Source organism: Panthera tigris, chromosome C2 (assembly GCF_018350195.1).
Source record: "Panthera tigris isolate Pti1 chromosome C2, P.tigris_Pti1_mat1.1, whole genome shotgun sequence".
Classification (NCBI taxonomy): domain Eukaryota; kingdom Metazoa; phylum Chordata; class Mammalia; order Carnivora; family Felidae; genus Panthera; species Panthera tigris.
In genome coordinates this window covers 94,976,414-95,002,979 of record NC_056668.1, presented here as the reverse complement: position 1 = coordinate 95,002,979, position 26,566 = coordinate 94,976,414, and the positions used below count along the sequence as shown (strand labels likewise).

At 37.1% G+C, this 26,566-nt stretch overlaps 2 protein-coding genes across 16 annotated transcripts in view; one reads left to right on the top strand and one right to left on the bottom strand.

Annotated features, from left to right (window-relative positions):
- Positions 1-14,692, top strand: part of GPR160 (G protein-coupled receptor 160) — a 57,288-nt gene extending 42,596 nt beyond the window's left edge. For 5 of the 11 annotated variants that reach the window (XM_042956750.1, XM_042956753.1, XM_007077071.3 and 2 more), the window contains 2 exons: positions 8,342-8,447; positions 12,532-14,692. In XM_042956750.1, the coding sequence (XP_042812684.1) occupies positions 12,604-13,620 (1,017 nt within the window). In that variant the 5' untranslated portion in view covers positions 8,342-8,447; positions 12,532-12,603 and the 3' untranslated portion in view covers positions 13,621-14,692. Of the gene's footprint in view, positions 1-8,206; positions 8,448-9,163; positions 9,324-12,531 lie in introns of those variants that run through there. The other 6 variants (XM_042956759.1, XM_042956760.1, XM_042956756.1 and 3 more) reach the window with 3 other exon arrangements.
- PHC3 (polyhomeotic homolog 3) overlaps positions 6,226-26,566 on the bottom strand; it is a 91,223-nt gene continuing 70,882 nt past the window's right edge. For 3 of the 5 annotated variants that reach the window (XM_007077069.3, XM_007077070.3, XM_042956747.1), the window contains one exon: positions 21,840-23,825. In XM_007077069.3, coding sequence (XP_007077131.1) covers positions 23,671-23,825 — 155 coding nt within the window. In that variant the 3' untranslated portion in view covers positions 21,840-23,670. Of the gene's footprint in view, positions 8,186-13,522; positions 13,598-21,839; positions 23,826-26,566 lie in introns of those variants that run through there. The other 2 variants (XR_006207667.1, XR_001509721.2) reach the window with 2 other exon arrangements.

The window sequence follows — 26,566 nt, the reverse complement described above, 5'->3', positions numbered from 1 at the left end:
TGAAAGGGGTACTTGGGTGGCTCAGTTAGTTAAGTGTCCAACTTCGGCTGAGGTCATGACCTCATGGTTCATGAGTTTGAGCCCCACATTGGGCTCTGTGCTGATGGCTCAAAGCCTGGAACATGCTTCTGAGTCTGTGTCTCCCTCTCTCACCTCCCCTCCCCTGCTCGTGCTCTCTCAAAAATGAATGAACATGAAAAAAATATTTTTTTAATTCATGAAACATTTCAAAGATACATACAAGTAAATAATCATTAATTTATGGTCAGTCCTGCCCCATCTACACTCCCATCAACCCTCACTCCAGCCAAATGCATAGTGTTATGTTTAGCAAATTACAGAGAACAATATTTCATCTGTAAATATTTTAGGATATATTTTTATTTAAAAATTAAAAGAAAATTTAACGTTTATTTCTGAGAGAGAGAGAGAGAGAGAGAGAGAGAGAGTGCGAGTGGGGGAGGTGCAGGGCGGGGGGGACAGAATCTGAAGCAGGCTTCAGGCTCTGAGCTGTCAGCCCAGACTGAACCACCCAGGTGCCCCAAATGTTCATTGATTTTTGAAAGAGTGAATGCGGGCAGAAAGGACAGAGAGAGCGGAGGGACAGAGGATCTGAATCCCAGAGCCCAATGTGGGGCTCAAACTCATGAACCCCATGAACCATTAGGATTATGACCTGAGCCAAAATAGAACGGTTAACTGACTGAGCCATCCAGATGCCCCAGGATATATTTTTATTTTTTTAATTACCATATTAAGTTGTTTAGGGCTGCCATAACGACGTATTAGAAACTGGCTTAGGGTGGGGCGCCTGGGTGGCGCAGTCGGTTAAGCGTCCGACTTCAGCCAGGTCACGATCTTGCGGTCCGTGAGTTCGAGCCCTGCGTCAGGCTCTGGGCTGATGGCTCGGAGCCTGGAGCCTGTTTCCGATTCTGTGTCTCCCTCTCTCTCTGCCCCTCCCCCGTTCATGCTCTGTCTCTCTCTGTCCCAAAAATAAATTAAAAAAACGTTGAAAAAAAAAAAAAAAAAGAAACTGGCTTAGGGGCACCTAGGTGGCTCAGTCGGTTAAGCATCTGACTTTGGCTCAAGTCATGATCTCACAGTTTGTGATTTCAAGCCCCGCGTTGGTCTCTGTGCTGACAGCTCAGAGCCTGGAGCCTGTTTTGGTTTATGTGTCTCCTCCTCTCTCTGCCCCTCCCCTGCTCATGCTCTTGTCCCTCTCTCAATAATAAATGTTAAAAAAAAAAAAAAACTGGCCAAGATCAAGGTCTCAACAGATTGGGTTTCTCCTGGGGCCTGTCTTCTTGGCTTATAGATAGCCACCTTCTTGGCATGTCCTTGCATGGCGTTTGCTCAATGTGCATCCAGTCCAGGTGTCTCTTGTGTGTGTCCAAATCTCTTCTTATAAAGATACCAGTCAGATTGGATTAAAGATGAATAATTTAAGATAGTTTAATAAGTTAATTTCAAGATTATCTCTTTAAAGGCCTCATATCCAAATACAGTTACATTCTCAGGTACTGAAGTTAGGGGCTTCAACCTAAGAATTTTGAACATGGGAGAACACATTTTAGCCATCACAAAATATTGTTACGATACCAAAAATTAATAAGTCATTAATACCTTCAAATTCCTCAGCAGTGGTCTAATTTCCAGTTGTCCTATAAGTGTAATTCTTTGTTTCACTGAATTCAGGTAAGTTCTACACGTTGATACATCTGAAGTCTCCTTTAATCTTTTGTTATTGATACATTGCATTGAACATACAAGTTGTTTGTCTTATAGAGCTTACCACCGCCTGGATTTTGCTTATTGCATCTCATGGGGTTATTCAACGTGTTCTTTTGTCCTGGTTTTTGTTTTTAATTTTTTTTTTTTTTTTTTTTTTGTAAATAAGTAGTTGAATCTGCAGGCTTGGTCAGGTCCTAAGTTTTTAGCAAGTCTGCTTCTTAGGTAGTGGTACATCCTTCCATCTCTCCCTTTGGGTGTTAATAGTTACTGATGATCATTGGCTGCCTCCATTTAATACATCAGGAATTACAGAATGGTGATTTTCAAATTTTATTATTCCATATTCACTCATTAGAGTGCTTCTCTAAAAGTAAACACCCCATCACTATTCTTTCACCAAGTAGTACAGTTAGTATAGAAAAGGTAGAAAAAAAATGCTTGATTCTTTCCTGTTTTTACCAGTTTAAACACATAGTGACTCGGTTTCTGGTGTACTTACATAGGACAAAATGACGTTTGCTTGTTCATTTTATTTTTCTTAATGTTTATTTTTTGTTTTGAGAGAGAGAGAGAGAGAGCATGCGAGCAGGGAAAGGACAGGGATAGAGGGAAAGAGAATCCCAAGCAGGCTCCACGCTGTCAGCACAGAGCCTGGCGTGGGGTTTGATCTCATGAACCTTGAGATCACGACGTGACCTGAGCTGAAATCAAGGGTCAAGCGCTTAACCGACTGAGTCACCCCCGGCGCCCCTGCTTATTCATTTTAGAATCAAGTACCAATTAAATTTGTTAGTTTAGTGGTATTATGCGAGTGAGTAGAGGTAATTTCATTTATTCAAAATGCCATCTTTCACTGGAAGTCGTATCATAATTTATGTAGCCCATTTCTTATTGTTGGATATATAACTTAACACTAGGCTTTCACTTGTATATCCACTAATGTGAGATGAACATCCTTAAACATAAATAAAATACTCTCATATTCAGTGTAGAGTTTGAATCTTGGAAAATGTATTCTCTTGTTGAACCAGCACCCCAATCCAAATAAAGGACATTTCCATCTGCACGGAAAGTTCCCTGGTGCCCCTCTGCCCCAGCCTGGCCCCAGATTTCCACTGATGGTCTGTCTGGCCTTACGGATTTGTTTTGCTGTTCTGGAATTCCGCATGATTGGGAACATGCCGTCCGTACTCTTTCCTGTCGGATTCTTTCCATTCAGCGTGTTTCTGAGATTTCTCTCTGCAGATACAGTATTTCTGTGTCACTCAGTACTGCATTCCTTTTTATTGCTGAGACGTGCGCTGTATGGATATGCTACAATTTGTTTACCATTCTCCTGTTGATGTTCATATGGAACATTTCCATTGTGGACCCTTGGTGAACAAAGCTGCTGCACACATTTGTGGCCACGTTTTGTGGACATAGGTCTTTGTTTCTCTTGGGTGGATAGCTAGGAGTCGGATTGGTGGATGAAATGGTGATTGAATGCTTAACATTGTAAGAAAGCTCCAAATGGATTGAGCAGTGTTTGAGAGGCTCCTTGCCAACACCTATACTCAGTCTTTTAAACTTTGCCATTCTAGTGGGTGTGCAGTGGTGTCTCCTTGTGGTTTTCACTTCCATTGGTATCTAATGTGTCCGTTCACATCTTTTGCCCATTTCTCTAAAGGGCTAATTGTCTGACTGAGTTGTAGGAGTCCTTTTACATTCTGGATTCAAGTCGTCAGTCACATATTTATTATGAATATTTCAATTTCACTTCCACAGTCTTTTGTTTCCAAGTTTTTATTTAAATTCCAGCTAGTTAACATTACAGTGTAATATTAGTTTCAGGTGTTTAAGCGATTCAGCACTTACATACCTCACCCAGTTCTCATCACAAGTGTACTCCTTAATCCCTACCACCTATTTAACCTATCTCCCTACCCACAGTTAGTCTTATGATCCATTTTGAGTTTATTTTTATGTATGGTGTGGTGTAAGGGTTAAGTTTTCCCATATGGATATCCACTTTCCAGCACCAATTTTAGAAGAGGCTGTCCTTTCCCCCCATTAAATTACCTGGCACTTTTTTTGAAAATCAGTTGACCATAAATGTGTGGTCTGTTCCTGGAGCCTCTTCTGTTTCATTGATTGATTGATTGAACTATCCTTATGCTGATACTATTCCTCTTCCCTCTCTATGTACCTTTATAACAAGTCTTAAAATCAGGTAGTAAAGTCCCCCAACTTTGTTGTTCTTAAGGATTATTTTGGCTCTGCTCAGTCCTTTACATTTCCCTACAAATTGTAGAATCAGTTTGCCAGGGGTGCCTGGGTGGCTCAGTTGGTTAAGCATCTGACCTTGGCTCAGGTTTCTGGGTTGGTTAAGCATCTGACTTCATGATCTCACGGTTTGAGTTCAAGCCCCGTCGGGCTGTGTGCGGACAGCTTGGAGCCTGGAGGGTGCTTTGGACTCTAAGTCTCCTTCTCTGTCTCTGCCCTTCCCCTACTCACGTTCTGTCTCACTCTCAAAAACAAACATTAAAAAAAATTCTTTTTAATAAAATCACATATTCTTTAAAAAAAAACAAAAAAGAATCACCTTGCCAGTTTCAACAGCAAAAAAAATAACTGATGATCATTGGCTGCCTCCATTTAATACGTCAGGAATTACAGAATGGTGATTTTCAAATTTTATTATTCCGTATTCACTCATTAGAGTGCTTCTATAAAAGTAAACACCCCGTCACTATTGGTAACGTGTGGTAAACGTCTTCACTGATTTAGATCTTTGTTTCTGTATTGTTTAAAATTTTCAGGATACTGTACCAGCATGTGCTTTGTCAAATGTATCCTAAGTGTTTTATATTTGTAATGCTATTAGTGTTTTTATTTCATTTTCAATGGTTTATCACTAATATATAGAAATAGGATTTTTTTAAGTTTACTTCTTTGAGAGAGACAGAGTGAGTGGGGTGGGGGCAGAGACAGAGGGAGACAGAGAATCCCAAGCAGGTTCTGCACTATCAGTATGGAGCAGGGCTCGAATTCACGAAACCGTGAGATCATGACCCAAGCTGAAAGCCAAGAGTCTGATGCTTAACCAACTGAGCCACCCAAGTGCCCTTGATTTTCTAATGCTAAACCAGGCTTTCACTGGCTGTGATATTAGGGTATATTAAAGTTTGGTATTTCTTCCCTAAATGTTTGGTAGAATTCATCAGTGTAGACATCTGAGCCTAGTAGGTTTTCTTTCTGGAAAGGTTTTTTTTTTTTTAACTTTTTTTTTTTTTTTTAACGTTTATTTATTTTTGAGACAGGGAGAGACAGAGCATGAACGGGGGAGGGTCAGAGAGAGGGAGACACAGAATCTGAAACAGGCTCCAGGCTCTGAGCTGTCAGCACAGAGCCCGACGCGGGGCTCGAACTCACGGACCACAAGATCATGACCTGAGCCGAAGTCGGCCGCTTAACTGACTGAGCCACCCAGGTGCCCCTCTGGAAAGGTTTTTAAGTGCAAAATCAGTTTCTTTAATAGAGATTGTTAGGGATCTTTTTGAATGAGATTTGGTAATGTCCTTCCAGAAATTTGTTTCATGACAGTTGCCTCATTTATTAAAATTATTTGTAACGGTCCCTTATTATCCTTTTTTTTTTAAAAATTTTTTTTAACGTTTATTTATTTTTGAGACAGAGAGAGACAGAGCATGAACAGGGGAGGGGCAGAGAGAGAGGGAGATACAGAATCTGAAATGGGCTCCAGGCTCTGAGCTGTCAGCACAGAGCCCGACGCGGGGCTGGAACTCACGGACCGTGAGATCATGACCTGAGCCGAAGTCGGACGCTTAACTGACTGAGCCACCCAGGCGCCCCCCCCTTATTATCCTTTTAATGTTTGTAGGATCTGTAGTGAGGTTATCTCTTTCTCAAGTTTGGTAGGTTCTTGCTCAGTTTGGCTGAAGTTTTATCAATTTTATTGTTGTTGTTTTTCCAAAGAGCCAGCTTTTGGTTCATCGGTTGTTCTGTTTATTATAAACACCATTATTTTCTGCTCTCTATAGCCTTCCATTGCTTACTTTGGGTTTAATTCACCTTTTTTTTTTTTAAGTTTATTTATTTATTCTGAGAGGGAGAGAGGGCAAGAATCCCAAGCAGGTGCCACATGATCAGTGCAGAGCCAATGCAGGGCTCGAACTCATGAGCCACAAGATCACGACCTGAGCAGAAATCAGAAGACGCTTAGCAGACTAAGCCACCCAGGCACCCCACACCCTTTTTTTAAGGTAGAAACTTAGGTCACTGAGACCCTCTTTTCCAAATATAAGAAATATGTATAGACAAACATAAGAAAATTGGGAAAAAACAGTGCAAAAGCAATTAATGTATTGGAAATTAAAACTGAATTTTTACTTACCAATTTTCTGACATTTGCAATGTTGCTTTTCACAGTTGTTTTCTACTATAGTTTTTTTTTTTTAATTCTGATAATACAAATAATACATGCTGTTAAATTTCAAATTATGTGGAATTGCGTTTATTAGGATAAGGCATAACAAATAATCACAAAATCCTTGCAGCTTAACACAACAGACTTTTATTTCTTGCCCGCACCATACATTCACTGTGAATCATCAGGGGCTTTGCTCCACACAGTCACTCAAGGACCCACGTCGGCAGAGGCTTCCCCATCTTGAGCTATTACCATCTGGAACACACGGCCTTTATATTCCCTATGGCAGAAGAGAACACTGAAGGGGGTTCTCTGCAATTAAATGCTTTGGCCTCATAGCCCTTTAGCCAGAAATAGCCACTTCACAGGCTAATCGTAACAAAGAAGTGAAATCTTTCTGTGGGCCTAGAAGCCGAGGAGTAGGTAGGAGTGAATACTGTAATTCTATACTCCAGGAAAAAATAGAGATTACTTCTCATTCTGTGAGATAATCCCTACCTACTTCCTGTATTCCTGCCTGGCCTTTCTGACCTTCTTCATGGCCAATCTTATGTTTGGGGTTGGTGGGAATTACTCCTGTGATCTGATTCATATTTGATTCATATGTGATTCATATTTTGTTCTACCTTTGCAGCTCTAACATTTTATAAGTATGTGAATGAGACCTGTGAAAGGGCATATCAAGAATCCTTTGCTACATGAAAATTTCACATTTTTAAAACCTTGCTTTAGAGTATCTCTGAAATGTACACAAGTAACTGGTAACCATGGTATTATCTAGGGAGGGAACTGTACTGGACAGTGATCAGTTGGGGGTGAGGGTGGGCAGGATGAATAATTTTTACAGCAGACACTTCTGTTGAGTTTTATACCGTGTAAATTATGTTACCTATTTTTAAAAAAACAAGTAAAAACTTTTATTTTCTGCATTTTCTTTCTATATTGAATTATACCATGTAAATGAATAAAAACATCGGTTTCTTCAAAAGTTGTCAGAGTCAAATGACATTTTGTTTTTTTCACTGAATTTTGACATCTCAAGTAAGGACCGTATCTTGAAAAGTTTATTTACTTTTCAGAAGAATAAAATTACATTATCCAAGTAGATCAGTTAGTTATGGTCCTTTGGGTACCAGTAATCAACACAGTCACTTTTACTTGGATGTCACCTTCTCAGAAAGCTTTTTCATGTACATAAATGGGCCCCTTTTTACATTTCCAGTTGTGAGTTGAGCCATAATGTAGCTTACTGTCCGCTCCCACTTTCATCAGTCATCCAGCCAGAAAAGGTGCTTATTAACACCTGAGCCTCTTTCCTCATGGGGAAAAATCTATACCTTCCGTGATTATTGTAAGGGGAAGGCGGAAGGTATATAAACCCCTGGACAAGGCTCAATACATTCGTTATTTAGCCACAGGCTTGCCTCCGTTCATTGGTTTCAGCAAATCTAACTACAGTGTCAGTTCCATTTTCTGTATGAGAGTAGACCGGGATGTTAATCCTGCTCCCCTTCGCATACTGCTGTTTAATGCAAATCATTCTGTCAAGCTTTTCTGAGATTGCATGGTGCAACTATTTGATTATAATATCACGTATACACCTTTTTTATTTTACTCTCAAACTCTCATGAACGTACACAGGACTTTGTAAAAGCTACATGATGTACGATATTGCAACTGATTAAATGTAGATAATTGAGCAGCCTGCTATTGAGCTAGACTAACCAGAGCAATCTGTGAAATGTGAAAAAAAAAATGCCACTCTGCTCACTAAATCTTTTTGTTTGGTAAAATACAGTAATCTTTCATTACAAAAAAAAATGTTCCTTATGTTAATATGCAACAAGTGTCAAAAGGTCCTGAAACCAAACAGTTGGAGAACTTCTGGTTTGGACTCTGAAGCCCGGGAGCGAACACTGCAGTGCAAACAAGGTTTTATCAAATAGGTGCCATGTTACGTGTACACATATCTCAGGGTCTTTGGGAGACTTCAACCTAAATGTATCCCCTTTCTTCCTTTTCCTGGAAAAAAAAGAATATAAGCAGTTAATTACTGCCTCTAATGCCACAGAAAGTTATAGTTTTTCTAAGCAGAGAACTAGAGCCAGTAGATGACATTGAACTCCCATTAAGATGGCTATTAATGATGGTTATTTTTGTTTTCTATCTTTCACACAGAGCTTGTTCACACTGGTATGCCAGGTACCAAGAGTAAGATCACCGAAGGCAGTAAAATTGAAATTGGAAGGCTGTCAGCCAAGAAAGACTTACTAGAGGAAGCACAGTGAGTATGTCAAGTGTTGTGTAGGGTTAAGAATTAACTGGGTTTTAAATAGGAACCCAGAGACCGGATCAGTGAAAAGAAATCATGGTTTGTTTCCCTCCGGCCCTGCTAATTCTTCCAAACTAGCCAGGTTGCAGTGCAAACCCAAAGATGCCTTAAAAAGGACTTCCACATTAACTATTTACATTGTATATGAAGCATATGAATTAATTCATAAATAGTTTAAAAAGTCATTCAGGAAAAGAGCCGTATCTTACAAATCTCTGGATCCCTGCAGTTCATGTGGACATTTTTTCAAGGGAAAATTCAGGACAGGTAGCCTATCAGAGGATTTTTGTCTTGCTTGGGAGGTTTAAAGAACAAAATACTGCAATTTTGAATACCTTTTTAGTGGTTTATGGGGGAAGTGGGACACAAAATTGGTATGAGAAAGTTTTGATTCGTTTCCACAATCGCTATGTTCAGGGACCATCATAAAATGACTAAAACCCGGTGTTCTGATAGACTTCTTTCAGCTGCTTTTTATTGCCTCAAGTTGCGTATCTAACCAGGGCCTTTTCCCCCCTCCTCTCTAGTTTCTTTCAGCTTCACGATTCTCTTACACACCCAACTTGTCTTCGTTCTTCCAGTCCTCTTGTGAAGAGGTTCATGGCTAGTACCTTGGTGGCTACAACTGATCTTTATCCTCATCATCCCTTCTTACTTTCTTCCTCCAGAGACTAGCCTGCTTCTCTGTCCTTCCAGTTGGCCCCTCTCTGAGAGCCAGTGATGAAATGGACCTCAGGAAACATCCCTCGGATGTTGACCACTTAAACATGGATTCTTTAATCTGTTTAATTTTGGATGAGTTATAAAGGTTAAAACTACTTTATACAGGTAATTCTTTTACCCTAAAGATATTTTTTTAGACGGGTCTAAATATGAACCTACTCTTTTTACCTTTTTCACACCCATTTTAAACCAACACCGCCCATGTTTTTCTCATGTTTATTTAACTTTGACAGAGAGCACACACGGGTGAGCAGGGGAGGGGCAGAAGGAGAGGGAGAGGGAATCTTAAGCAGGTTCCATGCTTAGCACAGAGCCCAACTCAGAGCTCAGTCTAATGAACCATGAGATTATAACCTGAGCCAAAATCAAGACTTGGATGCTTAACCAACTGAGCCAGCCAGGCACCCCAACACTGGCTATTTTAAAACAGCCTTATTTTCTCTTGTCACAAGAACGACTTCATATATTCTTATCGTTCCACCCGGGTTTCCTTATCCAAGCAACACCACTTTTAAGGCCAGTGGCATTTGTCAAGGTGGTAGTTATGATTCTCTGCCTTTGTACATCAAATCTGAATGGAACTTTTTTGGCAGAGGGTCAAGTTAAAACTGTATAGATTTAAACTATATATATTTGAGTATAGAAAACAATTGAGCATACAAAAGAATTTGTTTCATTGGTTCTTTTCTACCTATGTTTATAAAAATAGGTATAACTGATTTTTTATAATTGTCTTTATATATATATACGTGTGTGTGGGGGGGGGTAAATACCTAATTTGTGTATCTTAGTAAGTCATCTTATAACATGGTAGATTTATAGCCATGACACTAGGTTCAAGAAAAAGTAATTTATGACTCTTGTTAAAGAATGTTAAGGCAGACTCTACTCAGGACCTTTGTACTAGGTGCAGGGACCACTACAATGGGATTTTGCAGTGGGGTAGCGATTAGGCTCAACTCTGAATACAACAAGGAATAGTAGAAATTTATAGCCAGGGAGCAAGGTGGAGGTTAGTAGAGGAGTATTATTGAGGAAACATCAGGGATAAGGAGGGATTCTTGCTAAGGCAGGCCAGAGTGATAGATCATCACTGGGGGATGGTGCGGGATGAGGAACTTCATCAGATATTGAAGGTCAGATTCTGGCTAACCAGACTCAGCAGGATTCTTGCTAAAGTTGGGGCAATGAAAAGACAAACACGGAAGCTGAAGAAATCACTGGAACTCTCTACTCAAACGTGGAAAGACTCAAGTTAGGGTTCAATCTGTCCAAAGAACTGATCGCCTTCTCTCACACGGATTTTTTTCTTTACCCTCAGATAATATCCTCAACTACTCCCTTGAAATTATTTAATCATCATTTAACTGGTTTTAGGCACATTGAGTTTTTTGTTTTTTACTTTTCAGGCTTGGTGTTCCCTTACTATTTTCCTTGAAGTTTGAGAAATTCAGAGAAACCTATAACACTATAAATACTCGATGTGTACTCTTTTAGTCACTTTCTGTATAACGTCTTAATAATTACATGATATGTTGCTGCACAATTTTGTAAACTGCAATTCACTTAAACATTCTGTAGAAATTTATTTTTAACATGTAACAAATTCATAAGGTTAACATTTAACAAGTTATAGAAGAGGAAGAGTCAAAACTTCCTCCTATCCCGAGAAGCAGTTTTAATAACTGCATAATAGTACATTATTAGGATGTGCCATGTATCATTCTTTTAAATTTTGTTTTAATGTTTATTTATTTTTGAGAGACAGAGAGACAGAGCATAAGTGGGGGAGGGGCAGAGAGAGGGAGACACAGAATCCGAAGCAGGCTCCAGGCTCTGAGCTGTCAGCACAGAGCCCGACGCGAGGCTTGAACTCACGAACTGCGAGATAATGACCTGAGCCGAAGTCAGACGCTTAACCGACTGAGCCACCTAGGTGCCCTGTGCCATGCATCATTTTTAACTCATCTCCAATTGTTGGCATTTATGTGTGGGTTTGTTACTGTTTTTGTTTTGTTGTTTATATAAACATTGTGGTGGAACAGTCTTAGAGAAATTTTGGTCGTGTTTTTTTATGATAAATTCCTCGAATTTCCTTCCATTTTATTTTTATTTCATTTCATTTGGAGTAATTTCTACACCCAATGTAGGGCTCGAACTCACAACTCCAAGATCGAGTTGCATGCTCCATGAGCTGAGCCATCCAGATGCCCCTCCTTCCATTCTTCCCCTCTGACCTTTCTTTTTCATCTTCTCTTTTTCCTGCCACCAAATGCCTTAATCACTCAAGCCTCAACTCCTATTCCTTTGCCTTTACCTAGCATTTCTTAATGTTCTCAGCCCCTGTTCCTTCCCCGGATTCTTTGTCTTGTCTGTCCAAGTGCCATAACGTGATCTTTGTCATGTCCAAAGATAAATCTTGTATCATTCTTCCCTTTATCTGTGTCCCCATCATTTTCAGCTTTACTGTTTTATATCTTTGAGTGTCAGAATGATGATCCTGCAGCCAAAAAGCTTTGAAAATTGCTATCCTAAATTTTACTAACAAAAACACAAAAAGTTGAGCGGGGGTAATGTTCATTGTCTGGACTCAGAGTGAGACTGGGTTAACAGCCATCAATGATTGTTCTGAGTATTACTATCAGGTTGCTGTTTTAAGCGTTTTTGTCTCTGGTAGATTCGTTTTCTACTTCTCTCTACAAGTAACTAAAACCTGTACTTTTCTAGAAGTTGAGTAATTTTTATATAACATTTTGGTTAGAGATCTTAAAGTTCTGGACCATCCTGGTCTCAAAAAAAAAAAAAATGAACAAAGTATACACATTAATTCTTCTTGATCATATTCTGTATTGTGAGAAATTTAAATTCCTATTTATATGTTTACAGTTGACCCTTGAACAACACAGATTTGATGTGCAAAGGTCCATTTACGTGTTGATTTTTTTCAATAGATACAGTGCAGTACTGTAAATGTATTTTATGATTTTCCTAACCTTTTCACTAGCTTTACTCTAAGAATATAGTATATGATATATATAAAACCTACAAAATACATGTTCACTGACTTGTCAGTAAGGCTTCCAGTCAGCAGTAGGCTATTAGGAGTGAAGTTCTGGTGGAGCTGAAAGTTACACACAGATTTTTCACTGTACCGGGGGATCAACACCCCTACCCCCCTTCTTGTTCAAGGGTCACCTGTAATTTATTTGGGAAAATGACTGGATTAAATATGTTCTTTGAGACTAGAGGTGCTTGCTTTGAAAGGTTTAAATTAGACGTAGCATCAAGGTTTTCTTTCCATTTTTCTTTACAGGGATGGAAAATAAAGTGAAGCAGTGTTTTGTTGTGTGTATTTCAGCAGGCCTTCTGCAGTTCAACTAAAAACATGACTGCTCTTTCTTCCGGGAACTGCTCTTTTCAGTACCAGTTACGTCAAGCAAATCGGTCCCTAGATGGTAACTGTCTGCTATTCTTGATAATACTTGGGAAAGTATTACTAAATACCCTCACACTAGGAATGAGAAGAAAAAACACCTGTCACAATTTTATGGAGTATTTTTGCTTTTCACTAGCATTCATTGATTTTTTACTTCTAGTAAACATTTCCATTATATACTACTACAGAGATTTTGTAGTTTTAGGCGTTAGGTTTACTAAATACCACATCTGCCTATTTACTCAAATTATTTCATTTACTTACGGTTTTTTGCATTATCCGGTTTTCCTGATAGCTTGTATAGATTATTACCTGAATTTCTCTAAAACTCCAAAGCTTGCATTGAAGTGTCAAAAAATATTTTATTTCTTTACAGTAATTTTAATTTGGATTTCAGTCCTTGCTTATGTTTTGAGGGATCCAGGTATCTATCAAAGCCTGAAGGCACAGAGTGTTTATTCTTATCAATGTCCTTTCTACATTAGCATTCAGAGTTACTGGCTGTCATTTTCTATGGTGATGATTTTATTTATGGCTTTTATAACCTCTTGGTCAGAAGTGATTGCCTTGGTGCAGGCTGTTAGGATGACTTCCTATATGAATGAGACTATCCTATATTTTCCCTTTTCTTCCCATTCTAGTTATACTCTGAGCTCTAAGAAAACACTCTTGCCCAAGTTCATTATCTGTTTTCTCGGTACCTGGCTACCATTTGTACTACTTCAAGTAATTATCCTTCTACTTAAAGTACAGATTCCAGCATATATTGAGATGAACATTCCGTGGTTGTACTTTGTCAATAGTTTTCTCATTGCCACAGTTTACTGGTTTAATTGTCACAAGCTTAATTTGAGAGACGTTGCATTACCTGCGGATCCTTTTGTCAACTGGAAATGCTGCTTCATTCCACTTACAATTCATAATCTTGAGCAAATTGAAAAGCCTATATCAATAATAATTTGTTAATGTTGCCATGTGAAAACTAATTCAAACTGACAACTACAATAAGAATCATAATTTTACAAATGGGAAAGAATGATGACTCCAGACATACAAAGATTGAACTGAAACCGCCCCCCCACCCCATGCCTCCAGCCCCAACTTTCATACCTTTTCACAATGTGTCTTTTGGGGCTATGGTATTAAAAACAAAATAATTCCAAGAAAAATGTTTATGCCTGTTCTGGAACACTGCATGTTGCAAATACTAATTTAGCAAAGAAGTGAAACGAGTTAATATTTGGCCAGTAATACTGATCTGTGTTACCCAAAAAATTACTGGATGCAAACTTATGTAAATCTGAGATTCACTGCCAGTAACATACAAATGTAACTAAACACTTTCATTAAATTCAGAGCAAGAAAATCAAGATCATTTTGTGAAAATTATTTGATATAAATATTCTTTAACATAAGGGGAAGAGAGAGTAGCTCAATTTAAATTTACGTAATTGAAGAAAAAAAATGATCTCTGTTCTTAATGCAGATAATCCTGGAAGAAAAGTTTTAGTTGCTCACCTTACAGAATTGGGAGTAGTGACTAGGTCTCTTTCCATGACATACCAGACTCATTTTCATTTATAACTTGTATGTCACATACTTGCATGTCAAATCATAATCACATTGGCAGTGTATCACACCATAAAAGTAAAGGAGGGCTCCTTATCCTCAGCACTATTCACGTTTTGGGTCGGGTAACTTTTTGTTGGAGACTGCCCTGTGCATCGTAGGATATTTAGCAGCACCCCTTCTCTTTGCCCACTAGATGCCAATCAAAATGTCTCCAGACACTGCCAAACTTACCCTGGTGGGCAGAATTGCCCCCCTCTTGAGAACTGCTAGAGTAAATCAATCCAAATGGCAGAATCATCTGAAGTCAGTTTGTTACAGATTTTGTTTAATCTGTCACAGTTTCTGAATTTGGTCCCTTCTCGGTGTTACTAAGTATACCACTTTCTAATTCGCCATTACATAGGACTGAGATACTTTTTTTTAATAAAGTTTTTAAACTATATTTATTTTTTGAGAGAAACAGAGAGCAAGCGGGGGAGGGGCAGAGAGAGAGGGAGACAATCCTAAGCAGGTTCTGCACTGTCAGAAGAGACCCCGATGCAGGGCTTGAGCTCGTGAACTGGGAGATCATGACCTGAGCTGAAATGAAGAGTTAGATGCTTAACCGACTGAGCCACCCAGGAGCGCCCCAGGACTGAGATACTTTAAAATATATTGTACTTCATTAGTAAAGATTTACACTCTGCAGATTTCAAACAGGCAAATTTGTAACTATTTCAAAGCCCTCATAAACTTAAAAAAAGAAATTATTCAATAGACCAGCCAAATGGAAGAGGCTTTTATTTGTAAAGAAATGAACTTACAACTGGTCTACAATATATTATTGTAATATAAACAATATAAATAAATGATCCTGTAGGCCCACTAACCTTCCATCCAGACCCACATGAGGCAATGTTAACAACAATATTCTATGTGAAAATGTGCAGGTAACAAAGGTGCAATTACAAGCAAGTTTAAGCAGCAGAGTATAAGGTGCTTTAATTTAACAGTTAATGTTGCCATCAACAAACATTTGAATGTTCAATTTTACTTCACTGAATACAGACACAACAAATATGAAAATCTAAAATTCATACACATGCTACTTGTTAATATGAAAGTGCTTTCTCTTTTAAAAAAATACACCAAATGGACAGTCTTTTTACATAGATCATGGTGTGCTCTTATTAATGCAAAATTAACTTCATTTTCAGGTTATACATTTTAAAACGGTAGCTATAGACACCAATCTAGGAATGCTAATGCTAAGAGTGCTAAACTATTTCATTTCCTGTAAGGAGGACTGTAATACAATATCCAATGTAAAGAATACATGTATATATAATCTTAACATTTGTTTCTGTAAAAGTAAAAAAGGTTTCCTTTCCCCTTGGTGACGCTCTGCTCAACCTGGGTGGATCAGCTTTTGAGGTTAATATGAAAGTCCTATGTTAGGATAATGGGAGGAACCAAAAGGAATTAAAAATCAGTTAACATGTGTTCAAAGCATCAAAAAAAATTACAATTTGCCTTTGTTAAATCAAAAGACCATTTTTTTTTTTAACAAGGCAAGACAAAAACAGTAATTTAACAGAGGCTGGGCATGCCTGCCTCTCCTCTGTCAGTGCCCCTCCTGCACACTGTGTACAAGTCCAGTCTGCACCGCAGCTCACTCCTGACTCTGAGGACCGTTTTTAGAACTCACTTTGACTTTTTCCTATGGAAAAAACAAGACCAAGCTTTTGAATGAAGTGATTGGGAATCTAGTTAAATGTCTTGGAAATGAAACATCTAAAATTGTATCATCTTTGCCCAGCCCGTTCATTTTTTAAAATTTAAAAATACATATACAAAAAGTATGCAGTAGATATTTTAATAGCATAAAATATTTGAAAAATTAGGTAAATTAAAATATTTTAAAAGTACACTTTAACCAATACCATGGCAAATTTTTTTAAACCCAGACTATCTGGTTACTTGGATGTCTGTGTTCTATTTTCAATCAGTTTTAGATTCTAATCTATCACGTATCTGGACATTTTCCTGCTTTAAAAAGCTGTGACTATGATGAATAAAAGAGGTTTTTAAATATTAGGTATTTTCATTTTGTATCTTTATGGAGAATGTTAGCATCAAGTGATGTTAATCTGTTTCGCTGGGCCAAAAGGAATTACAACATAATTTCACAAGATCCCCAAGTGGTAAGGAAACTTCACCCAATTAATCAATGCCATTCAACGTTTACTCCCCAAATAGTTGTCAATTCAAGCATGGAAGGGTTTTATGTTTACCAGTTAAAGGAAACCCTTTTCCTATGTAATACGTGTGTGCTCTCTAAAAAGTAAGTATTTGTAATAATAATAAAATTTATTTTGTGTAATTTCTTGCTTTAAAAACAAAAAAAAATAAAAAACCTGTTCAGCGATCTTTTCAGTTGTAGAAAGTTACTTCACTGTCAATAGTGGGTGTAAAGCTTTTGTAGTTAAAAATGTATAGTAAGTCAGCATCGGCTTCTATCTTTGTATTCTTTGTATTGTTCTGTCACACACCCTGTATAGCAACACTTCTGGAATAGATTCAAAGTGTCAAAATAATTCTGAGAAATATGGGCTGTCACAAAAGTCTCAGAATGTAGATCCTTATTAGGTGCCCTTGATTTTATAACCTAATCAGGTTTATGATTGGCTGATTTGTATGTGAAATGTGTTTTAGGAATTGTGCTGTGATTCACTCAGACCACCCCCTACCCCCACCGCCCCAAGGTCATCTAGCAAAATACTTCACCCAGTGCATAAAAGTTTCCCTCTCAGTTCAATACAGTAAGTAAATAATGTCCATGTTTGTTTTAAGCCACAATTAGAATTTTGTTTTGGAAGATTTTGTTCACTTATTACTAGTTCCTGTCATATATACCACACATTTCACATAAGTGTTCAAATGGCTTGCATTTTAAACGAATGGAAAAATGCATGAATGACAATGTTCCTATGTGTTCACAGGTTCAGTGGTTAACTAGCAAGAAGCATTTAGAAAAATGTCCTCATTTGCTTGTCTGTGTAATTTTTCTTCTCTACATAAATCCTTAAGAGAACAAAGACTGTATATATAGGTGAACCAGGAAATGGATGCTTAACAATTCTCTTTTAGCAAAAGCTCTTAAGTATGAAATGAACCATTAAAAAGGGAAAGAGAATTAAGTAGAAGCATTTAAAAGCATTTAAGTAGAAGTATTTAAAAATACGTAGAATCATAGTTCTAGATCTGGGAGGTACCTTAAAGATGACTTAAACACAAATCAGCATTTTGAGTAGTATAGGCTCCATACTGTATATTCAGAAGAGGAAACAGATTAAAAGCTAAGTAATTGCCTGAGGTGTCACACACCAGCTAATTCACCAACTGGAAGTAGAATTCCCAGCCCCCCAGCCAGCCTTTATCTTCATTCATCATATTCATCTATTATTTATTATTGAAGTAGATTATTTGGTACTACCTAAAGCAAAAAGAAGACTTTAACACACAGCATTCTAAACAGATTTTAAGCAGTGGACACTTCTGGTTTGCTTGAGGCAAAACTAAAAATTCCTTCTTTCTAAAATAGATCGATGTTTATTTCACTACCAGCCCCACCAGTATCTTATGAACACCAACTTCTTCACCTCCATTAATTAAAGCTCCACAAAACATGGATTTAACACTGATAATATATATTCCTTGAAGTTTAACTTTTAAGCCAATAAATGATGGCTACGATCAATCCTTAAGAAGATTACTGGAGTCAATTTAAATAGGTGGTCTAAAAGGACTTACTAAATTACTGTTATATTTAAAACTATGCCATGTTAGCAATATTTTCAGTTTTTTCCAAATTAAAATTCATCACTTCAACAATACATTTTAAAACCTTTGTACAGGTTTTCTTTCTATGAACTCATAACTGACGCCATCAATATCACTTAAAAGCAATTATACTATTCAAAAGCAGGGAAAAAAATACTTCTCTAATGTACCCTCTTCTCCAATATCTGAGAGTTTTAAAATCATTATCTTTAAATAAAATTAAATGTTCACAAGCTATAAAAAAAAGAAAAAAACATTCTCAGAAAACACTTCCCAAAAGGTCCTATAAACATGGCACTTAAGAGGTGTGTGTTCATGGGTTCAAGTAGAACAGGGGATTTTCATTAGAGAAGCGAGGCCTCAGATCTGAGAAGTAGGGAGGCCACTCCCTTTTAATGTCTGTGAAATAAGTTCAAAAAAAGCCAAACACTGTGCTCTGGAAAATGATGCTGATTTGTATTAGTGCTTTATAACTTTCAAAAAAAAAAAAAAAAAAAAGCCTTCTCATAGTATTATTTTAAAATAGATTAAATAAGCTCAAAAAATAACATGTAAAACTTTAAATTCTTAAAAATTTAGGAAACTTTTTCCAAAGAAGATAATATAATTTTCAACATTTTTTTTTTCTTTATTGAAGAAATGGCTTGTATTGTTGCTATGAAGGAAACTATATAGTGTACATATTATGGACTAACAAAAGAGGAATATCTTTCCAAAGAGTTTTTTTTTTAAAGATGTACAGCTTATAATAGATTGAAATTAAATTTCAGTAAGATTGCATATTTATTTTTCCTAATACTGTATTTGTGCTTATCTAAATTAAATTACAATCTTTAAGATGAAATCAAATGCTTTTAAAGAGACTCATAAAATACCAATGTTAATGAATGTGAATTAAACAGTTCATTTTATGATCCACACTACTGTGCATCAAAGAAATAGAGGTAGGCTTCCGCTGAAATCCACACTGATAAAGAGAAAGATAGCTCTTTAGTCATCCAATTCTTAGATACAATCTAACAAAATACTATCTTAAAATGCCTTTATAACAATCTACAAGGGTGATTCAACTATGGTATCTGAAAATGGATACTCCCTTCTATAGGTCCAATAACTCAATTATAAGTAATTAACCTTTGAGTTTTTGACAAATATTCTCCAAGTACAATAGTTGTCACCTTTTTTTTTGAAGTCAAAAACACTAGCTTTTGCATCATTGGAACTACTGATAGGGGGCAGAATCACTTGACAGAGAATGAAAGAATGAGTATGGTTACAGGTGAATTTTATTGCTGTAACTGGGATCAAACCATTACAATGTATTTTGAACTATTGAAGGTCCTATCTATACTACACAACCTCACTCCATTAACTGTATTATTACCCTCTTGGGTCTAGAATGTTTTCCTCCTATTTGTCACTTCCTCCATTTCCCTATCCTTCACCCTGGAAAACCTTCCTTAAGGCCCAGCTACATATATGGTGCACAGGAAACAGAGTGAACAAACACTGCATAGTTGGGCCAGTGTCCACTGCCCAAAGGTTTCACTGACACATGACTGTTAGGTGTAAGAAAGTCCTGCCCCAATTACCTTCCTAAAATTAACGCCACTACAAAATCCTCTCTAAGGATTTTCAGGCAAAAGTGTCAAGTTTTCACGCTGTTCCCTTAGGGCTGGAATAGGCTTTAGGAGAGGAAAGCAGGAAGCGAGGCCCTTTCATGCTATCAGGCAATGCCCAGTGCCAGCTGCACACAAGGCAGCATGTGCTCCTGCCATTCATTAAGGGTGAGGATCTTAAAGCCACAAAATATAATCCGTCTGTTCTAGCTGAAAATGTCTTTAAAACATTTTAACAGTGTGTCCAGCCAGGGATTTCATCTACTCAATATGGCTGTGAGGGTAGCATCATTCACGTACGTCTACAATAATTTATTCTTTCTCAAACTGTTTACACCCATATAAACACAACCGAAGACTATACAACCTATATATTGCCTTCCCACCATACTTGTGCCATGACAGTATTAGAACCTTGCAAATGCAAATGGGACTTTATAACATTTAATTGAACAAGTCAGTGATAGGGGATGCTGTGACAGATTTCAGCCTAGGACCGGTATTTGAATAAAGGTCTATAATTTCACACAAAAATTATTCAAAGGTATGGGCACAGCAATACTTCAGACAGTTCTAAGACACGCTAGGAAACAAAAACAAACAATGGGCTATCTAAAAAAAATCATTTCTACTTAAGGTAAATCATGAATATTAACGTCAAAAGTGCAGAAATTTGTTCAGTGTTGAAGTGGGACAAGCAAAGTGGCAGGTCTCTTGTCTGCCTCTTTCCCATTCTCACGCCTCTTCACTAACATGTCTTCCCCTCATTCTACCTTCTCTACTCCTACATGACAGCCCTTAAGCTGAGACTAAGGAAAATGTCTGTTTAGCGATGCCACAGCAAATCAAAAGTACCATCCTGGAAAGTTATATGCCACTCAAAAAGTGACAGGTTTTGGGACAGTACTCTGCCTTATATGACAATGATTACATCAAAGGTGCAGAGCCTGTCAGACACATGCCTACTACACTAGGCTTGATGAGAATCCATGTCATGCAAAAACATCTACAAACCAGCTCTCACTTTATTTTCTTAGGAACACATGGCTTAAAGTAAATAAAATTTGAAACATGTAGGTTTTTTTTACTTCCCTCAAAGGGAAAAGAGTGCATCAGTTTAAAGTCAGAAAATGTACACTTAGCAAAAATAGGAAGAACTTCCCATGTTCTCGGTCATTCCTTCTCATCAATGAAAATCCTAAAACAATTTAGTAGCATGATGGAAACAGAAAATAATACTCTCCCCACCTGTATCATACCAGAACTGTGCTTAGAACTTAGAAGAGAAATGGACATCCAGTGTTATCATCTATATTCATATTTAACTGAAGCTTTGATTTTTAAGATTAAATCCTCTAGAAAAAAAAAAAAAACAGTTGCATCAATAGGGAAAACTACCAGTTGAAAGCAAATAGGCCATTTCTAAACAAAATAGCTCAGTTGAAAGAAGCAAGTATATTTTCTGGGTATGTTTTGAGTGAGGTCAAGAGAAGATCTGGACTACTCTTAAGATTACTACAAGATTTAAGATTATAAGGTGCTCTCAATGGAAATCCCCCTTCTGGTAAGCTTTCTTGGATATTAACATGGTGCTAGGCACGAGGGCTTTCAATCAGTATATAATGACTGATATTAAAAGAGACAGTAAAGAAAAGGAGAACCTGTAACATAGTCCTAATACCTTAAAGGCTATACAGATAATTTAGTTATGGGAGGTACCCATTATTGCTAAGGGAGTCTACCCCGAAATCAGTTGCTTGTGGATTATCTATGATAAAGTTTTAATTCCACGGGAGACTTTTCTGCATGCTCTTCACCCACCCCACACACAGTGGACCATCCTATTAATGCTTAGCCTATTCCTGTGTTCTGAAACGGCAAGATGAGGGGGAAAAGCCAAGGATATGACAACTGTCATAATGATTAACTGCTAATAAATGAAAACTGACTATAGAGTTCCTACCTTTCCTTGAAACTTTAATCCAATAATTAACAATGTGATATAAAGAAATATGTAACATAGACTACAAGCTATTGTAGGTCTGGAACTTGAGCCTTACACTATATTACACATCCTAATCCTACACATAACTATCAGTAAACATCTTTTTTTTTTTTAAACATTACTACACAAAAGAATCCCACAAAGCATACATTCAAACAAGAGGCATCTAAAGATTAAAAAAATTACCCGCTGTATTTCTGTATAAAAATAATCAACATTCTCTAATGTACACAAAGCCAAAAGATAAATATCTGTGATGTCCTTAATGACATCTTTAGTCTTCTACTAGCTCAACACAATCTTTTTGAAAAGAGCAGTGACAATGACTGAAACCCATGGACTCTTCCCCACTTACTGAACGTCTGCCAAATATCTGTGTATGTTCCTTCTATTTTAAAACATTTCCATCGTGTGGTAAAGATAAAAAGGATTCAAACAAATTTTTTATTTCCCGACAATAAGGCTCTCAGGGCTCCCACAACAATTTTGTTTTAATGTCATAATTCTGATAGAACACTAACTGTTCAGTGAAAAATTTTGTTTTAAAATGTTTTTTCTGTAAAACATGTACATACAAAATTATATGTGATAATCCAAGAGATACTAGTTGGTGGGAACTTTGTAGGAAGCATGCAAAGGTTTAGTCAAGGAAAAAGGAATGTGCATTCTAGCTAGACCCAGCATGTTCAACATTAGAAAAAATCCAAAGACCAAACACATATCCACTACAAACTACTGTCTTGCCAGCAAAGGCTATGCACTGGTTCATAAGGTATAATGATATTATGCCTTCATCAGTGCAGAGGAGCAGCTCTCTGCTGCTCTATGAAAGAGAATATGAATTCGTAACTTTCTGAGACTCAAATTATTTGTATGCTAGTCCTTACTTTACAGGTCAATTTAGTGGATTTTAGTTTTATAGGTCAATTTAGTGGATTTTCCCTTTTTCTAGTATGCATAAAACTGGGAAAAATACTTCTGCAGAACATTAATGCTGTCTGAAATACTTCCATTGTATAATGTAGTCCTTATTATGTCTCATCTTTTCAAACTAACCCTCTGGGTAAAAAAGAGCAACATTTATCACTCCTACATCAGGGTTTCTGAACCCTGACACTACTTGACATTTTGGACTTGATGAATCTTTGTTTTGGAGGACTGTCTTGTGCACTGTGGGATATTTAGCAACATCCCTGTCCTCCATGACCCAGATGCCAATAACAACCCTCCCCAACCCCTCCAAGCTATGACAACCAAAATGTCCCTAGGCATTGTCAAATATCCCCTGGGGAGCAAAACTGACCTCTGTTGAGAGCCACTGCTCTAAATGTACAAAAACTAAGAAGAAAACTAACTTTCTCAGCCACATCAAATTCTTGGGCAAGTTTGGAATAGAAACCAACTCTTCTGACTTCCAGATTAGTATTATTCATGCTAGAATGCAATCCTTTTTATGGACAAAGCAATTGTCTGACAGACATGTTTCTTAAAATGTACAACTGATATCTCGTTGCATACAATTCCAGTCACTGGACTCCTACTAAACTATTCCTAAATTACTCCTAAATTATATCTCTCATGACAACCTATAGAAAACTTACAGGGTAGAAAAATGTATAAGAAAACCGAATCAAAAGAGGAAAAATGTAAATCATTAAATTACTTTTAAAAGGATTCTTTATATTAACGATAAACATCACCTTTAAAAAATTATCTAGTATAACACGTTTCTTTGAAAAATATCATGGCCCTCTATATCAAGTCTTTCAATGTTGCATGTAACCTGTAAAATTAATTTTACCAATGTTGGCTAATTAAGAAAATGTATGATGAATTACTGTATCTGTAGAAGAAATATCAGCTTTTGATGTGGAGATCCCAATGTGCTTGGCTATCCACCACAATATATGATAACATTCTAGGCCAGCTTGAGCCTTTACCTTACAAGTTTGTTTAAGAAGAGTAAAACTGCTGTTTTCTCACAGCTTCATGATCCTGTTAAGATTCCTTCAGAGAGTTGATGCGTGCACAGATCTTTAGGGCCGGGCCTAGTTTGATATTCATTGCACTCATAAGATGGTCTTCTTTTAGCAAAAGAAGGGCCTGTCCATCAATCTCCTGTGCTCTGAATTCATCTGCGATATCTTGGCAGCCTGGAATTTGATCAGAGGATGGAAGTTAGCATTAATATGTAACAACTAGGTGTTACTTTAACAGTGACAGTTATTCTCTCAGTGGGTTTGAGTATCTGAAATACAGGCTGGGAAACAAATGAAATTTATTTAGGGTAGTCTTGGGTTCACTCCTGAAGAAGAGAGTATTTCTTGGCATTCTGAAAGTAAGAATTAATTTGATATCCAGGTAAAGCAATTTACTTGGAATTCTTGTTCTAAAAATAATAATATAGAAATAATTAGTAAAAGTCAGGAAAAATGTAGATTCATCGGTCCAGATACAACCTACCTTGACAAAAAGGATAATGGTATTACCTCAAAGCATGCCACACATATAACAAGATTGGATTAACTAGTTATTACATGTCATGAACTTATCTTTGTATAAGAAACCTTCACATGTATGTATGAAGGAATAAAATGTAATGTTCTGCCATGTGAATAACAATTTAGAAATGTTTTCTCAAATACCAGAGTACCCTTTTTGGCATCATTTGTACCTTATTCGAATTTACAACCTTCAATTGCCAAGCACATTTAAAACATTTTTATTTTTCACTCAGGAAAGAACCAAACCATCAAGATTGTAGTATCAATCTACTGTAATGCTGCTGAAATATATTACACTGCTTGACTTGTATTCCAACTTCATATCTTAGCATCACTGGACTCATCTCCATTTTTGGTAAGAAAACATAAATCCCCATTGAAATCATGAGCTTGCCCGCCTAATCTCTTACCAAACAATATTTTATCTCTCAATGTAAACCAGGTGCTTCAGCAGGTAACAATGCTAACATCTACTTGAACCTCAAACGCTTTTATTATCTACCAAAGTCTGCACAGCCAGGCTACTCAATAAACTTCCCCACGAAGGGTAAGGAAACAACCAGGGAAGGTAATGAGTTAAGGAACCAAGAAAGGAGAGAATGCAGTAATGTGGAAGCTTCCTTATAAGAGTGAAATTATAAAAAATGAATTTAAGAATAAAAACTAACAGCTTAAAATCTGTTTTATTCAAATCAACATTCTAAGAGAAAACACAAAGATAATGAAAACTAGAAATGGTTATATTACACCCCTGGATAGCACAACTCTGCTGAAATGATTATCCTGTCTATTGCAAATGTGTCATCCTCTTGTTTATAGAAGATAATGATGTCATCCCTAGAACCCCAGCACCATGCTCAAAGCATTGTTAGGGGCTAAATACATACTTTTTTGTATAAGTGAAGGACTGGATGAGTGAATAAACAAACAATGAACGAAAACAGAATCTGCCACGGAGGAGCTATTTGTAATAGTAATAATACACTTCTTTCTGTATTTAGCTGTATGGCCTTCTCTTGGTTATTTCTTTTCTGTTTCATATATAGCAGCCAGTTTTTTAACTTCTCTATTTTAATTTCTCAGACTTAAAAAAACTGACCTTTCAAAAGTACCCTATGCAGACTGTTACAGCTTTGCCATTTACCATATAAAAGAAATTATACAGTTAAAATGGGATTACTCACCATAGAAAGCTCCCTTTCTTTTCCCAGAGGTAGCTCTCAAAACTGGGCAGACAAAACTGACTAATCTTGCATCTAGTTGTGACTTCATCCTTCTTTTTATGAAAGAACTAATGTTCTTCTCTCTTCAGTCTTACTTACAAGAACACAGGAAAAGAAAAGAGAGAGAAAGATAGGGCAGGACTTACTTAGAGTCAGAAAACAGGAGCAATGAGAAGTAATGAGGACTGTAAGAGCTACGTTTGGGAATAGAAACAAGGAGTTTTCCATGAGGAAATGTATAGCATGTTTTTGTTCCTCTGTATTGTGAGATCCCTCTTCAAATGTCTTCTGGTACTAAGTAAACGTATTAGCAAAATAATAAAGAACAAAAAATGTTTTGGGAAACCATATGATTGAGTAGGAATGCATTATCTTCAGAATTTTGGATCGATAACTCTCTTAAGCCAACCACAACTAAGGGTAGTTATACTATACATTAGTATAGAAATGAAAAAATAAATTACTTTAAAAAGAAAAAGTGGGGATGGGGAGGCAGAAGCAAATACTCTTCCAGAAACCCATTAAAGAAAAGTGAATTTTCAAAAAATTTTTAGACGCTCAAGGTATTGAGTTTCTGACACTAGAATCTACTTCTATAAAATGGCTGGTGCCCCAGGGACTCCTACCAAACATATCCTACCTGCAGCAACCAGTCACCTTGTTGGGTTTATGTCACCAGAAGCAGCTATCAAGATGGGCATCGGCCTCTACAAACGGACATGAGTCACAACTAGACTTTGCAATGTCCAGTCACTTTTTCAGCTAAACCCAAAATGGAAGCACTCTACACAAAATTTCAGGCTGGTGAAATAGATCACTTGCCACAATGTAAACAAGTCCCAATATTAGTATTATGAAAACCAATAATCATATATTTTTAGATAATTCCTACTTTATATGCCTACAGAAAAAGTGAATCTACTATATATTCACAAATCGATAAATACCAAATAAACTGATGTTTGCATTGTAACAAGAGTTAAGAGAACTGCAGTTAGTTGAAAACAAGAATCGTTCCTCTAGAGAACTTCTGAATACACAAAACTTGAGAAGAAAATAATTTTTCACTGTGGTAACAGCTCTGAGATTGGGTATAAAGCATACCAGCTCTAACATGGTCTCACCAGGATGGTTCACAAGATGATACTACACGAAGAGAAGAGCAAA